This window comes from Petaurus breviceps, unplaced genomic scaffold (assembly GCF_028583685.1).
Source record: "Petaurus breviceps papuanus isolate PSGF00001 unplaced genomic scaffold, PetGlider_PUasm1.0 187, whole genome shotgun sequence".
Lineage (NCBI taxonomy): Eukaryota > Metazoa > Chordata > Mammalia > Diprotodontia > Petauridae > Petaurus > Petaurus breviceps.
In genome coordinates this window covers 28,482,844-28,498,930 of record NW_027185799.1, presented here as the reverse complement: position 1 = coordinate 28,498,930, position 16,087 = coordinate 28,482,844, and the positions used below count along the sequence as shown (strand labels likewise).

Here is a 16,087-nt window from a genome sequence, read left to right as displayed (position 1 = left end):
AAATGTTGCCATTTAGAAACATTAGCTATAACTCACTTGACTCTCATGCTCCCACAGAACTACAAATATGATTATGTTCTGAATACTGGAGGAGATAAAGATATTTCCAATTTGAAACCCTACTACTGCATTTAAATAAAACTGTACCAGTATCCACACAAGCTGAGTGAAGTGGAAAAATCAAGGCAATTATCTAGATAATTAAAAAAAAATCTAGTTAGTAAGCTAGAGAAAAAGCATTCTGATTTTGCTCCTAGGATTAGAAGGTTTAATTATGTACACTAGATTAGTCAACTCTCTGCTGCTTTTTGCCTCTGCAAGCATAAATTGTGTCTACACAATTCTAGAATTGACCAAATTCTAATTAATTTTTTTAACCATATTAAGTATTTGTTGTTGTTCAGTCATGTCCAACTCTTTTGTGACCCTATTTGGGGTTTTCTTGACAAAGATGCAAGAGTGGTTTACCATTTCCTTCTCCAGATCATTTTACAGATGAGGAAACTGCGAGAAATGGGGTTAAGTGACTTGCCCAAGGTAATGCAGCTACTGAGTATGTGTGGTCACATTTGAACTCAGATATAGGAGTCTTTCTGGCTCCAGGCCTAATATTCTATCCACTGCACCACCAAGATACCTCCCTATTAAGCACAGTTGAACAATAAAAGATAGCCAAAGAAATTGAACTTAGTTTTATAATGCATTATAATTAATTTTATAATTAGTTTTATAAAGGCAATCAAAGCTTTTGCCTACAAATTTGCCAAGGTGACTTATACATTTTAGCTCTTTAAGAATTTTTATTTGATTCTGTAGTGAATTAAATACACACGAAACTTTTCTTGGAAACCATCATTAATGAAATGGTACCTATAGAAAAGGCTGAATTATTTTAGATTTTAAATGCTGTACTATGAAAACCCCATACAGATGAAGGTCAGCTATCAAGAATGCCATTTAAAAAATTAATGGCCACTTGCTTCCTTTAGCAGACTTTATGGTACTTTAACTTTGTTATGCCATTATATTTATGATGGTAATACATATGATATTATAAACTGAGAATTAAAATTTCACTTCAGGATCAAACAGATAAAGAACAGTAGCTACCAAAGGACACATATTTAAAAATATCTTCCAGACACATTTTACTAATTAGGATTTCACTTAGGTTAAAAATCTATTCTTTTATAATGCAAATGGTTCTAAGTTGGTTAAGTCTATTAATCCTTTATTCCTTGGTGTGAACTGCTTTAGTCAGATAATTTCCTAACTCCTAGAAACCTGAGGGACTCAGGATTGAGAGTGTACAGAGGGCAGTCCTATTAGAGGTATTTCAAGAGAGAAGGCCATCAGGCTTAGATGTTCCATTGTAGAGTCTCTAAAAACGTACCAGCCTTGGATGAATGAAGAGCAACATGAGGATGTAGGATACAACAGGCTAGGGACAGAAAGGCATCCAAAAACAGATGAGAAAGTCAATTTCACTTCCCTTGTGATTTTGCTTAGGGCTTCAGGAGTGACAACCTTGTGCGCCCCTAAAAATCACCTTCTGTTCTGCTTTAGCATAAATAATGAGGGGCTGTTCTATAACTTTTCCTGGGACTTTTTTGTAAGATGTAGTAATTTTTAAGTTTGGAATTTCTTGTCATTTCTTTGTACATCTCTTTTATTAGAATTATAGACTATTATAGAAGGAAGGGACTTTATATATCATCTTGTCTAGCATTTCTCAAACTAATTTGGCTAGAGACTACTTTAAAGCTTAAAATATAACAACAGAAGCCATAAATGCTATACTGGGAGAAGTAGGGCCCAGGAATGACTCTGAAAAAAAAAAAGGGGGTCGGGGCAATTTTAGAGCAGAATAAAGTAAGCCTATTTTTGTACTAAAGAGTTGCTGCACCTAATCTACATTTTGAGACATAAAATTTCATACTTAAAAGTTTAGAGTGGAGAATATTGCAAACACGAACATTTTTCTCACAGAACGCCCACCCTCTCATATTGCATGGAACCAAGAGCACTGATCTAATCTAAGCCTCTCAGTTTTCAAAAAGAAGAAAATTCAGGTCAGTAAGGTTAAGGGACTTATACAAAACTTCACTGCTTGTTAATGGCAAAATGATCTTATATTTCTAATGCATAAATTATAAGGCAGAGCAACATGAAAAACTCACAAGTACTATATTTGACTAGTGATAAAAACAGATATTTTGGGGAACAAAAAAATATATATTTGAAGACCATTCCAAAGAAACAAAAATAAAAGTCATTATAGTTTTCACTCAGAACATTGAAGCTTTCAACAAAGTAAAAATGCAGCACTTTAAAAAATGGATTCTGAAGAATGCAATAAATGAAGACAATGCCAGTCCACGTAATAAGTCATGATCCCTAACTGATAAGATACAACTGTTTATATATAGTCCTCATATATATATATATATATATATACACACACACACACAAAAGGCATAATGAAAATCTTGAATAAATCCCATTTAATGATGTAAAAGCCTATAAGATGAATATTTTCCTCAAAATTACTTGTCCATTTTTCCTTCATTGTAAAAGTATACTAAGGTCCACACTAGTAAGAGAAAGATCAGAATTCAAGCAACAATAACTATCTCTTTTTCTACCTTGGCTATGGAATTCCAAATGTCATGCTGTTTGACCCTGGACATTCCTGCTCTCCCCCCTCCACCCTCCTGCCTTTGTGTTGCTGTAAATCTGGAAAGACCAACAGAAGGCTGATTGTGATGTTTTGGCTAGAAATTGCTTTATAAAACAGTAAAACACATTTTACTGAAATCCAAATTTTGAGCAAATAGTTTATAGCACAGAAATGGTTCCAAATTTGAGAAATGAAATTTGAAATCCATACATATGAGTTCATTTCTTGATCTCAAAATAATGATGTTATTTTATAGTTTATCCAAGGCAAAGATGATTTTTTTTAACCTGATGCCATAATAACTTTTATTTAAAGCATAGACCTAGTTTAAATACCAATTGTAGAAAAGAGAATATTGTATTTAATGATTTTTTTTACTCTGTTCCTTGTTTCTTTGGTGATCTTATTAAATACCAAAAGTCATAAAAAAAATTAGGCATAACATAAAGATGTTTTTAGTAGAACTGGGTGAAATTTTATTATGTTACTTGAACTTAAAACTATAGAAGTTTAATAAAATTATTTCATAAAGTCATGATTAAAATTATAACTTCTAGATATTAGCATAACAAAGAAGATAATATAAGTATTAACATGTTTTTTCCCTTTTGACTTTTTTTTGTTACATAGGAAGATATAAAAATATAAACACTTATTTAAAGACTATGAGAACTATTAAAAAAAAAAAGTGCTTACCGTGGCTGGGGAGGCCCGAGTTGTGTGTGTCACAGAATGGCCAGAATTTTCCATTGAATTACCAATCAGATAGGTTCCTCCAGAGCTGCTAATGAGTTGTCCTCCTGTAACACCCATCTGAATCCCTCCAGTGCCCACCATACTATGAGATGAGACTACTGTAGTCACCTGTGCAGAACTTCCTTGGGTATCAAAGTAATTCCCTCCAGTGTTTTGGCTGTACATCTGGGTTTCTGTGTAAGGATAAGTTGTTGTTCGGCTTTGGAAAGAGAAAGAAAAATAAGGTATTTACTCTCTTATTTACTATGTTCTTCACTATCTTTATTGAGAATAGGCATGCACACACATTTATACATCTCCCTATCTTCCTCTGTCTCTCTTTGTCATTCTCTGTCTCTCTCTTCAGCCTGACTTCTAGATAAAGGCCATTCCTACCTTTTTCATTCTGCATTCCTACAAACATTTATTAAATTGCCATTGTGGTAGGCAACTAGAGAAGATACAAAGTTTAAATAAAGCACAATACCTGCTCTCATAGACCTCAGGGTCTAGTATGACAAAAAAATTTCATTTACAACTGCAATTTTGCTTCTCCTTTTCCATTTAGAAATCATAGTATATTTTCAATGCCAAAGAAAGGCACTCAGTCTCTCATGAAGTATTTTTCTGAATTATCCAAAACAAGTACCTTTAGCCTAATGAAGTCTGAAATTGGAAGTTCAATTGAAAATGAATGAATAAACATAAAGCTTGAAATTCTGAAAACACCTTCTGTTTGTATACAGTACAGAAGCATTACTTTTCCCACCCAAAGGGAGAGTAAATGATGTCTTGTAAAAACCATGCATAAATAAATAGAATCAAAGTATGGTTAATATAAAGGACATTGAACAAGGGGTCCAAAGATTGGTTTGAAGTTCCATGTAGGCTACTCATTCAATCTGGGACTTTCAGGAAGTTATTTCATCTCTCTGGGTCTCAGTTTCCTCATATGTAAAGTGTTGGCCTGTATTTCTAAAAAAACTTTACAGCTCTAGAATGCTACCATTCTCTGCATAATAAGGGTTAGACTATTGAGGGGGAATAACTATATATGAGAGATTATTCTTATTCTAATAAACTACAAGGGGAAAAACCAAGTAGATAAGGAAAGTGTGTTTTGAAACTTTTTATAGGTTGTGGGACCTAACTATTGCTCCATAGCATGCAGATACTCCATCAATTTGTGGAGAGAGGTTTGACTCCTGAATTTCTCTTCCCCATTCCTTAGGGTAAGGCAGGATAATTTTCAGGAAATCAATTTTAAAGTGACTTTTATTTAGGAATGAGCAATTTGAAATTTCATTCCCAAGGATGTTGCAAATAGCAGATACGTAAGTAGAAAGGGCTTTTAACATTGGAATGGGTGACAGAGGGAGATGATATAATCTTCTCCTAAGAAGTGCTTTAAAAATGGGATTCTTATTAAACCATTAGGTATAGTCCTATCCAGAGCCAAAGGCATGGCTTATAGGACTTTCCCAGGTCCTGTAAATATAGTCAACTTGGATGCCTGTTATAGCATTACAAAGCTCTGCCTGAACACTTGGAGCCACATGATGTACTTTCTTGCTTCCACACCTTTGTTTTAGGCCAAGCCCAAATGCAGCCTTCTCTAGAATAGGAAGCCTTCCTGGATATTTCTATCAAGAAGAGGTCTTCCTTTGTTTTGAACTCTTATACTATATGTTGTTCATACCTTTTTTATATACTTACTCTCAGTCTCTTATATTAGGATACATTACAGATTTTTGCATACTTATTTTAGCTTGCCAGCTAGATATTAAGTTCCTTGGTGGGGAAGGGGGAAAGTGATAGGAGTGGGAAGGAATAATGCCATTTATCTACATTTCCGAGTGTGTAAAGCATAGTAGGTGCTTGAAGAATCCTTGTTGAATGAAAGAATTTACTCATAATTGTGAAATCCTGTATTTGCCTGCCCTTGATGACTACATTCCTATTACATGCCATTGCTTACACAAAATTTTCTGCAGAAATGTTCAAATTATATGTTTTTAAAACAGTTGTTTTAGAGAATGACTAAGTTTCTGGCATATCGAGTGGAAACTAACTCTATTTTTGAACCTTACTGTAAGGAACAGCTAAATATCTATCTAAAATCTGTACCATTTCAAAGATTTTGCTTTGCTCATTTTAAGTTTCTCCTGTGATGGTTACAATGGTTTACTTGAGGGGAAAAGCCTTTCAAGAGATAACATGATTAAACAGAAATCATTTTACTGTTCTGCCCCATATTTGCAGGAAAGAACATGTATCCTCAGTGTAACTTTCCCTCCAGATAAATATTATTAAATTCCATATAAATGTTAGGATGTTCTAGGTCACCCTCATGATGTTACTGGTCTTCTTTGAGAACAAAGAATGAATTCAGCAGATGAGCTGTTTTTATTCCAACATGCTTTAGCATAGAGCTTGGGTGAAAATGATCCTGACTTTGCTCAGTATAGTTACTCATTATTATATTTTATTGACTTAATTTTAATTATATGCATTTAGGATTGAGATCATCTCTTATACACTCTCTCATCTTCTTTCTTCTGTTCCTCAGAACTCAGCATCATTGCTATTTTCTTCCTTCTGATAACAGAGGCATTCCTATTCTTCACAAAGGCAAATCCTTCTAACTATACCCTTGATACCATTCCCTTCCATCTCTCTTCCAGACCCAAACATTCCTTCCTCTCTTCCCCCCTCTACTCTCATGCATTTTCAATCTCTCATACCACTATTTGCTTACTAACATATTTAGATATGTTAGGATAAGATGGGAATTCTTGTTCCTAAAACAGCAGCCTTCACAAACCTGTCTAACCCAATCTAGCTACCAACAACTTCACTAAATCAAATGACCTTTTCTTAGTCTTGATCTCTCTCGACTTTTCTACACTGTTGCACTGCTGATTCCATCTTCCTTTTGGATTCAAACACTCTTTTTCCTTGGTTTTCAACTCTTCTTGAGATCTTCGGATTTTTCTAATCACTCCTCTCTATACTTCCTCCCCCCCCCAAAATGGGTATTTCCCACAGATCTGCCATTGACCTTCTTTCTTCTTTCTCTACTCTCTTGTCTTTAGTAATATCATTTACTCTCCTGGTTTCAACAATTACTACCATATAGATTTCCAAATATATGTGTCCGCTCTTGGCTTTTCTTCTGAACTCCATAAATGTATCTTCAATTAGAAAGACCACCAGTATTCCATACTCAATAGAGTCAAAATTAAACATTTATATTTCCACCCAAATTTGCTCATTATTATAATATTACTATCAGTCAAGAGAACTACTAATCACACAGTTTCCATGTTCAAAGGACTTGAAGTTATAGCCAACCCTTCCCTCTTTCTCCCCTCTAATTTACTTAGCTTTGTCAATCCCACTTCTGTAGCGTCCCTTGTATCCATCCTGTTTCTTCCTAGTTTTGCTGACACCACACAAAGACAGGCTGGTTTGTCACCTATCTGGCCTATAGCATTAGCCTCTTATTAGGTCTTCCCACCTCTACTTGCTCCATTTTCCAATACATCCTTCCATATTTCTACCAGAATAATCTTATTTATACATAGATCTAGTCTTAAAAATCCCCTCCAGAAAAATATTCAGTGGTACCCTATTAACATCTAGCAAAATTTTGCCTGACATACAGGGACCTCCATAAGCTGAAAACACCCCATCTTTATAACTTTCTGCTTTATTTTTAACTTTATAACCTTCTGCTTCTCTAGAAATCAAGAGATTGCTAAAATGGGTTATATTGGAGTCTTTAATTTCATGACACATTTCTTCTAATTTGAAATTAATTTTGTTCTTTTCCCTCAACTAGCTAATTTAAAAATAAATTCTATGATGGTAAACAATAATTTTCTATTAAGATATATTCAATTTCATTTTAAAATCTTACCTGGTCCTCCTTACTATGGTCTAGAGCATCCCAATTCTACTCAAAATCAATCTACCAACTCCTTTAAGTGCTTCTCCAAGGACAACCTGTGACCCATATTTCCATTTATCTGCAATTTCCTTGTTATTTGGTATTATTTATAGTGAGAATGTCAATATCAATAGGATTAGGTTTCTCATTGGTCACTGGATCTCACATTTAAGAATACTAACAGCTAAGTTAAAAAAGATCTCACATTGAAGAGTACTAATGGCTAAGTTAATATCTATAGACAGTCTACAGAATTGTGATCTACCATTGGGCCACCATCACTGAGTGGTAGGATGTGAGGAGTGATGCACAAGAATCAGGGTTATTTTGTATTTTTCTTTGCTTTATGAGTTATAATGGCTAAATAAATCATCTCATACTGATCAAACTACTTACTTGGTGACAGAAGTAACGAGCCTCTCTATAGCTAGGTTGATCCTCAGAAAGCCTTTGTCAGCACAGCCATATAGTGGCACCCTCCTCCCCAAATAAACAAAACAAAAAACCCCTGACAAACTCTAAACTAATACCCTTTTAGAATGCATCCAGAGAGATAGTCTCCAGGATTAGGATGTCAATGATGTATCTGTACTCTGCTTTTTAAAGAATTCTTTAAGGCTACTTCTCTAGAATGGTTCTGTAAGATTTCTCCGATGACGGTCACATTTAACACACAACTCCTTCCCTAAAGACCTGCCAAATAACAGATGGGAATGATTCTTCCAGATTAAGTGTGTAACAATTATTCTTGTCTTCATGTTTAGATAGAGGAAAAAAGTGATTCTTTTCAAGCAGTTCTTTGGACAATGGGACAAAATGTCAAACAAGTTAGGAAATGTGACTGTAACTTAATTAACTTCATAGCTACTCCAATGACTAACAGTGCATTTTAAGCTGTTGGCATGTAGTAAACATTTGTTGAGTGGCTAAGCAAATGAATAAATAATGTATGAACTTGTGGTCCAGCAAGCAATGTGTCTCAAAGATCTAGCTGTAGACTCTTTTCATGGACTCCTTGCTCAGATGTTGTGGAGCAACCTGGGTTCTTTTTAAATGTTCTCAGAATGTGTTTCACAAAAGCCACAGAAAGAACCATACCCCTTTGAATCTTCAGCAAGTTGTACAAGTATTTTTTTTTTTTTGCATTTTAGCATGCCCTAATTCATCTGGATCTCACGAGCTGTATTTAGTCTATTGTATATCTGCCACCTTTCTCCTAAATGCTCCAAGGCAGATAGTGGGTAATGACCACTAAGAGGCAAATTTGTTTTGTGAAATACACCAAATAGGGAAACGAGGAACCTTCCACTGAATCTCTTTTATCATCATCATTACCTAAATTGCATAAACTATTCATATAAAGAATAGCCATAAATACTGGTTAAGATTACTGATGTAGCAATATACCCTGATTTAAATGAAAAAAGGCACAATTGTTTCTGCAATCTTTTACCTTAACTGCAACCACAGCAATATGGTATGAGAAAAACAATCAAATCAACAAGTATTTATTGAGAGCCTGTTATGGTTAAGGAGCAGTGTTTGATATTGTTGAGTATACAAACACTTCTTTGATAAGGATGATGCTTATTTTGACATTTTAGATTAAAAATCACTCCCATTGTTTGATACTTCTTTTTCAAATAGGGAAGCTAAAGCATTTATTGAACTATCACTTTTTTTTTTACCCATTGTAGATAGATATACATATGTACTTCTTCTGTAAAAATGCAAAGGAAGAAAAAAGTAAGTAAACCCTTTCTCAGTGTAGTAGTTACTGATTGAAATTTATTTCTACTCACAAAAGTCAGACATTCACAGTTATGATTCCCTCAATAACCATAACTTGGTTCCCTTTACTCACGTGTAGTACTTTTATTACTGAATATGGTGATTACTCTTATGCCTTTATATATGTGTATATTTGGAGTGAGAATCATAACTTTGAATTTCTTATGTTTAGCAGGTACAAATTCTCAGAGGTAACTCGGAATTCCTACTATTGCTTTTCATTTAATTCCTAAATCCTTATAAAAAGGAAATAGAAAGAAAAAAACCATTAAAACTCATACTTAACACATTGGTGAAGAGAAAAATATACTATTCCTGTCAGCTATGATGTACATGGTTGGCATAAAAACAGGGTGTAAAACTATTTGAATTAAAGAAAACTGTATATGTACAGATAATTATACAAGTTTTGCTTTCACTCTGTACCACCCAGATTAATGTTTAATGGCATGTGGAGAGAGACTTAAAAACATACATGTGGGTATGACCAGGTAGCACAGCGAGTAAGAGCACCGGCTCCAGTGTTGGAATGACCTGGAGATCGAATCCCGGGCTCAGACACTTACAACCACCCAGAAACACCTGGCCGTGTAACCTTGAGCAAGTTACTTAACCCCAATTGCTTAGGGGCGGCCAGGTGGCTCAGTGAGTAAGAGCACTGGCTCCAGTATCGGGATGACCTGGATCAAATCTGGGCTCAGATACTCAGCACCACACCCAGAAATAACTGGCCATGCAACCTTGAGCAAGTTACTTAACCCTGATTACTTAAAAACAAACAAACAAACAAAAAACATACATGTGTCCAGAAGTCATTACAGTAGAGGGCAGAAATGTAAGCATGAACTTAAATCCACTCTGGTAGACATGACATTTCAACAAATTTGGATATAGTCATAGTCCTCAACAACAACAATATAACAAATATTCACTAGCTGCTTCTATGGTGAGATGACTGTACTAGTTGCTGGGGGAAATAGGAAATTTAGAGAAGACATGGTCACTGTCACTACACAGCTAGCCATCTGGTAGAGTGAGAAAATACACCAGAATGAATAATGATAATACACGTTATGTGAGAAATATATATTTGAGAGGTACAAGACAAAGTGTTATTGCTGAATTCTAACTTTACCAAGTATATATCTGATTCAATAAAATGAATATTTATTAAGCACCTACTATGTACTACATACTATGTCAAAAGCACTGTATTAAATTCTGGCAATGATACAGAGATCAAATAAAATAAGATCCCTACTTTCATGGACTTTATGGCCCAGTAGAGAAATATAATCTAATCTAGACCTTTCATTTTGCTGATTTAGAAACCAAATTTTATGTGTCTCACTGAGGATCTATTATAGTTTACAAAGCAGAGAGTTATCATGAACAAAGGAATCTTTAGGTAGATCAGTTTGGTGATGGTATATGGGGTGGATTGGAAGAGAAAGTGAAGGCAGGGAGACTAATTTTGAGGCAGACATCATCAGTTAAGAGGCATCTATCACCTCATTCAACCTCTGTAATAACCCTTTCAAGTAGTGAAATTAGCTACTATTCCTTTTTTTTTTTTAATAAAGGAATAGGCTGAGCCAGAAATTAAGCAAGTTGCCTTAAGTCATACCATCCCGTTACATTACAAAGCAAAGCTTGGAATCTAGGCCTTCTGACTCCAAGGTTATGACACAATATCACCACAAATGCTTAAGGAGTTTAGAGTCAGAGATGGTGTACTTATTCTACATCCCTTGGATGGAGATAAATATTACCTTCTATAGCAAGACATATGCAATTACTCATACTTGGGGTTGAGTATGCAATGTTAAATAGCAGCCCAGCTACTTTAGCTGGGACTATGATAGACAGGAAATAGTTATGCAGAAAATATTCCCTCAGTGTGAAATGTTGTGTCAAGTAACTACTTTAATAGAGCCTCTTGTTTTAGGAAATTATTTAGGTATTAGGATAATGTCACTTCCATTCCACAGTCACCAATTTATGTTGATCAAAACATTTTTTCCATCCTGTGGTCATTTTACAACTGATGTGATTGTTGCAAAGCGTATCCTGCCAACTTCAATATATATAGCAATTATATGAATTATTTGGTCATGTCAATGCCAAATAAAATCCATTTGCATAGAACTTGCTGGTAAGTACAGCAGAAAGGATTACTGGCTTCAAACAGGATTAGAAACTGACTTCCTTGGAATTTTAATTTGGGTATAAGGAATTTAAGTTATAGCAGTCTCCAAATCATCTCTTCCTCACTACCTGCCTTAGCTGCTCTCCTTTTGGAACAAATTCTTGTGTTATTTAATTACATGGTTATGTTGTTCTCCTTGTTTGGAATGCTCCCCTCCACCCCCCACATACATTGTCTCTACACATTCTTCCCTATCCAACTGCCTTTCAAGGTTCAGTCTAAGTACTATTCTTTTTTTGCCTTTTGGAGGGCAACTGGGGTTAAGTAACTTGCCCCAGGTTACACGGCTAGTTTTTTTGTGTGGGTGTTAAGTGTCTGAGGCCAGAACCAAACTCAGGTCCTCCTGGCTCTGGGGCCAGCGCTCACTCCACCACCTATCCGCCCCTTAAGTACTATTCTAAAGGAAAACTAGCATCAATTTATCTCTTCTCTGAAATACAACTGCTTCTGTTTGTATTGCACAATTTAGTCCTTTGTAATATGCCCATTTTCTATTTTTCCCCACACTTGTAAAACAAGGGTAGGGATCATATTGTAAGGTTTTCTGTGTCCTCCACTGCACTTCTTGGGAGGCCTGGGAATGTATTAGAGGAAGAGTGCTACATTAAAGGCTGCAGTGGACAGAGTACTGGACCTGTAGTCAGAAAGACCCGAGTTAAAATCCAGCCTCAAATGCTTACTATCTTGTGACCTTGGGCAACTCATTTAATGCTATTTGCCTCAGTTTCCTCACCTATGAATGGACTGGAGAAGGAAATGGCAAACAACTCCAACATCTTTGCCAAGAAAATCCCATAAAGGCTCACAAAGAGTTGGATACAACAACAACGACAAACATTAAAGTAGGATAAATATCCTGGAGGAGTTGGGTAAACCACTGCTGTAGCCTTTTCAGCTTAGTAGACCCTCCCAGAGACTAGGATACATCAGCCTAATATTCAAACACTTGCAGCTACTCTCATACCATGATGTATCACTTATAAATTATAATGGACGGTTTTTAAAACAGTCCCCAAATATGTATGGAATGCAGGGGAAGATGACAATAAAAAAATTAGTGGAAAACTGAGTCTATATTTTAAAAGTCTATTATTTTTTAGCTCGAGTTATACTACCAAAACATTCCTAATCTTCCATTCCAGTCTCATACCTCAACTAAGTTATAGGGATAAATGGTACTTTTAATTTTTCAAAGTACTTTCTAATGTGCTTTACAATGTCAACCTCAAATTACCCTGGAAGGTGATAGATAGGAATTATTTATCCCTATTTTACAGATGAGAAAATGTGGTAAGGTGGAAACAGAGCTGGTCGTTCAATCTCAGTTTCCAATTTGAAATATAAAGATAAAATAACTTGGTCAATATCACAAGAAATATCTAAGGATTATTTTTGTTTTCTTCTCCCAGAAACACAAATTTGTTGCTATGCTAAAGCATAGAAGTGCTATGGCTAATCTAAAAACCCATAAACACAAACTTGTTGCTATGCTAAAGCATAGAAGTGCTATGGCTAATCTAAAAACCCATAAACACAAATTTGTTGCTATGCTAAAGCATAGAAGTGCAATGGCTAATCTAAAAGCCCATAACCTCTATCAAGATGTACTAGTCTATATACATTTTTGGGTAGAGTCTTGATGACAGAGTTTGCTATCTGATGAATAAATCCACTAAGTATGGAGAGGCTCATATCTGGGAATATGATCATTAGTTGATTAAAAAGAACATTCTTTGGCTATAGAAACTCATGAAAAAAATCACCCTAGTCCCATGCATCCTTTTTTCTACTTCTATAGTCAGAGGAGTAGAATGGTGAAAAAGGGTGCTGAGGATGCTGAAAAGTACAGATTTAGACATTCTATAAATAAAACTGTTGGTATTCTAAATGTGAAACCATTATCTAATGATCAACAAATTGGCATACTGTTGAAAGAACTTAACTACAACAATATTGATATCCCTGCAATCAATAAAACCAAATGACAAAAGGAACTTGTAGCTAAATGGAAGGATAGCTCACTAGTAGAAGCAAACAAATGAATTGGCTTTATTGTGTAACCAAACGCAATAAGAAAAATTATGGGATGTTTGCTTATCTCATCTTGCAGTGATCATTTATATGCTAAAAGGCCAGTATGAAGATAATTGTCATGTATATACAAACATCTGTTACAGAGAAAAAAGAATTAGAAAAATTCTTTGAAAAATATAAAGATTTGCATGTTCTAAACCAAATCAACTTATACTTTGATAGTGGTGACTTCAGCACAAGGGTATATACAAAGGGAGGCCAAAAAAAATTACACTGGAGAATATGGCAGAAGTTCATGCCTATAGCACAAATATTTTCCTCAAGAAGAGAATCAGCACATATGGGACAATGCAAGTACTAAACAATATCACAAGAAATAAAATTGAGTATATCTGAAGCAAGAAATGATTGATTATTGTCAGGAATCTGATTTCATAAATGGCTTATGTATGTGGTCATACTATTGGCTAGAGTCAAGATCAAAGATACCAAAGAAAGCAAAGACATTCACAGAATGGAAAAGTATAAATGATATTACTTCACAAATAAGTCAATCCAGAGGACATCAACAAGTGACAAATATGCCTATTTTCTCATCATTCAAAAATTTCTGGATGTAAAATAATCAAGCACTTACTATATGAAAAGCACATTGCCCGAAATTGGAAATACAAGTACAAAAGCAAAGACAGTCCTTGACCTCGAGGAGCTCAAATTCTAATTGAAAAGATAACAATCATAGGGGAGCAGTCACCAGTGATAGTGAGTGATTGAGACTATATACAGTTAGTTAATCTCTCAAAGTCTCTCTGAAGGACTTTGGAATTGATTGTGAGACATGGGAGAAACTGACACAAGACCACCAACATGGCATGCCCACTTCAAAGAAGGTGCTGTATTCTATGAGTAAAGCAGAATTTCAGTAGCTCAAAAGAAATGTGAGCTGTACAAATTTAGAGACACCTGCACTCCAAATGTTCACATTGACTATTTGTACCTGACCTGTGGCAGAGCCTTCTGAGCTCTTATTGGTCTGATCAGTTACAGTTGGACACACTGTGTGCCTTAACACCAACATATGGTATCACTTTAAGCCTCTCCAATAATGGACAAAAACCAACTAAGCAGTTAACTAGTGAGTTAATTATTAAACTCTTACTGTGTGTCAGGTACTACACAAAGCAATATGGATATAAAGACAAACAAACCTAGTTTTTACCCTCAAAGAGCATATATTGTAATGGGGGAAAATAACACATGAGTAACTAGGTCCTTACAATATATATTCAGAGTATACTAAGGTAATCTGAAAGGGGAAAGACATTAGCTACTGGGGACATGGGGAAAGGCTTCCTGCAGAACTTGACCTTTGAGCAGAATCTTTAAAGTGGTCAGGAAAACAAAGAGATAGAGGTGAGGAGGCAGAACATTCTAAATATGCAGGATAGTGCAAAGACAAGGTGACAGAATATGGAGTACAGTGTTCAAGGAACTGCAAGGAAACCAATGTAGCCAGATTATAGTATGTGAGAAAAGGAGCAAGATATAAGAAGACTGGAAAGAGATCAGGTTATCTTGAACCTTAAATATCAAACAGAGGACTTTATTTGTGATTCTGGAGGGAACAGGAAGCCATTGAAATTCACTGAGAAGGCAACTAACATGGTCAGACCTAAAGCTTTAGAAAAATCAGTGGCAGATAGAATAAAGTGGGGAGAAAGACCAGTTAGGTCTCTCTTAAGAAAAAAGAACCAGTTAAAAACCTATCGCAGTAGACCATTTGAGAATTGATAAGGGGTTGAACTTGGGTTGTTACAGTAAGAGTGGAGAGAAGGGATAAGATTAACAGCAGGGATGTTTGCCTTGGAAAGGAGAAGGCTACCACTTCATGTGAGACCAGAGTGAAGGGAGTGGAGGGAGATATCTGAGTGATGTGAGAAGAGAATGAATGAATGAATGAATGAATGAATGAAAAAGCATCTAATAAGTACTTACCATGGGTAAAGGAGGAGAGAAAAAGGGGGATCTTTTTTTTAGTAAACTATCTCAGTTTTGTCAATGAAACGTGAGGCAAGATCATGGCATGAGAAGATAGAGGGAAGAAGTACTATGGGAGATTAGAGGAAAGAAGAGGTTTGGAACACCCCTGGACAACTGGGACTTAGATCAATTAGAGGGGATAGGATGCTTACCTATACTGAGGGACCAGCTGAGATTAAATAATATAAATCTGTGGTGGGCCCAATCAGAATGATTTTGATAATATGGGAGCAGATTGACATATCCCTTTCTAGGAACAAGAAGTGCTAATTTGATAATCATTTCTGGACAGGAAAGTAGGTGCTGACCCTTGGATGGCAACAAGAATGGCTAGGGAGAAAGGAGTAAAATGGAGCATGGCAGTGGCTGTAGGACCTTTGAGGTACCTACCAATTAGGAGAGCAGAGCCCTAGTGCAGAAGTCTTAGGGATGAAGGATTAAAACCTGTAGGGCCATAAGGAAGCTGGTGACATATGAAAGTATTTTTTAATGAAAATGTGAATTAGGCTTACACAATTGATCCTCTACATTAGACCATGCTGTTTTTTGGAGAGCAATTGGGGTTAAGTGACTTGCCCAAAGTCACACCGCTAGTAATTGTGTTAAGTGTCTGAGGCCAGATTTGAACTCAGGTCCTCCTGACTTC

At 35.6% G+C, this 16,087-nt stretch overlaps 2 protein-coding genes across 6 annotated transcripts in view; one reads left to right on the top strand and one right to left on the bottom strand.

Annotated features, from left to right (window-relative positions):
- The window catches only part of RFX3 (regulatory factor X3), a 219,661-nt gene that overhangs the window by 122,046 nt on the left and 81,528 nt on the right, over positions 1-16,087 (bottom strand). For both annotated transcript variants that reach the window (XM_069090794.1, XM_069090793.1), the window contains exon 4: positions 3,377-3,635. In XM_069090794.1, coding sequence (XP_068946895.1) covers positions 3,377-3,635 — 259 coding nt within the window. The remainder of the gene's footprint in view (positions 1-3,376; positions 3,636-16,087) is intronic.
- Positions 1-16,087, top strand: part of LOC138163248 (large ribosomal subunit protein uL30-like) — a 110,927-nt gene that overhangs the window by 16,813 nt on the left and 78,027 nt on the right. The gene's annotated exons all lie outside the window — the stretch shown is intronic.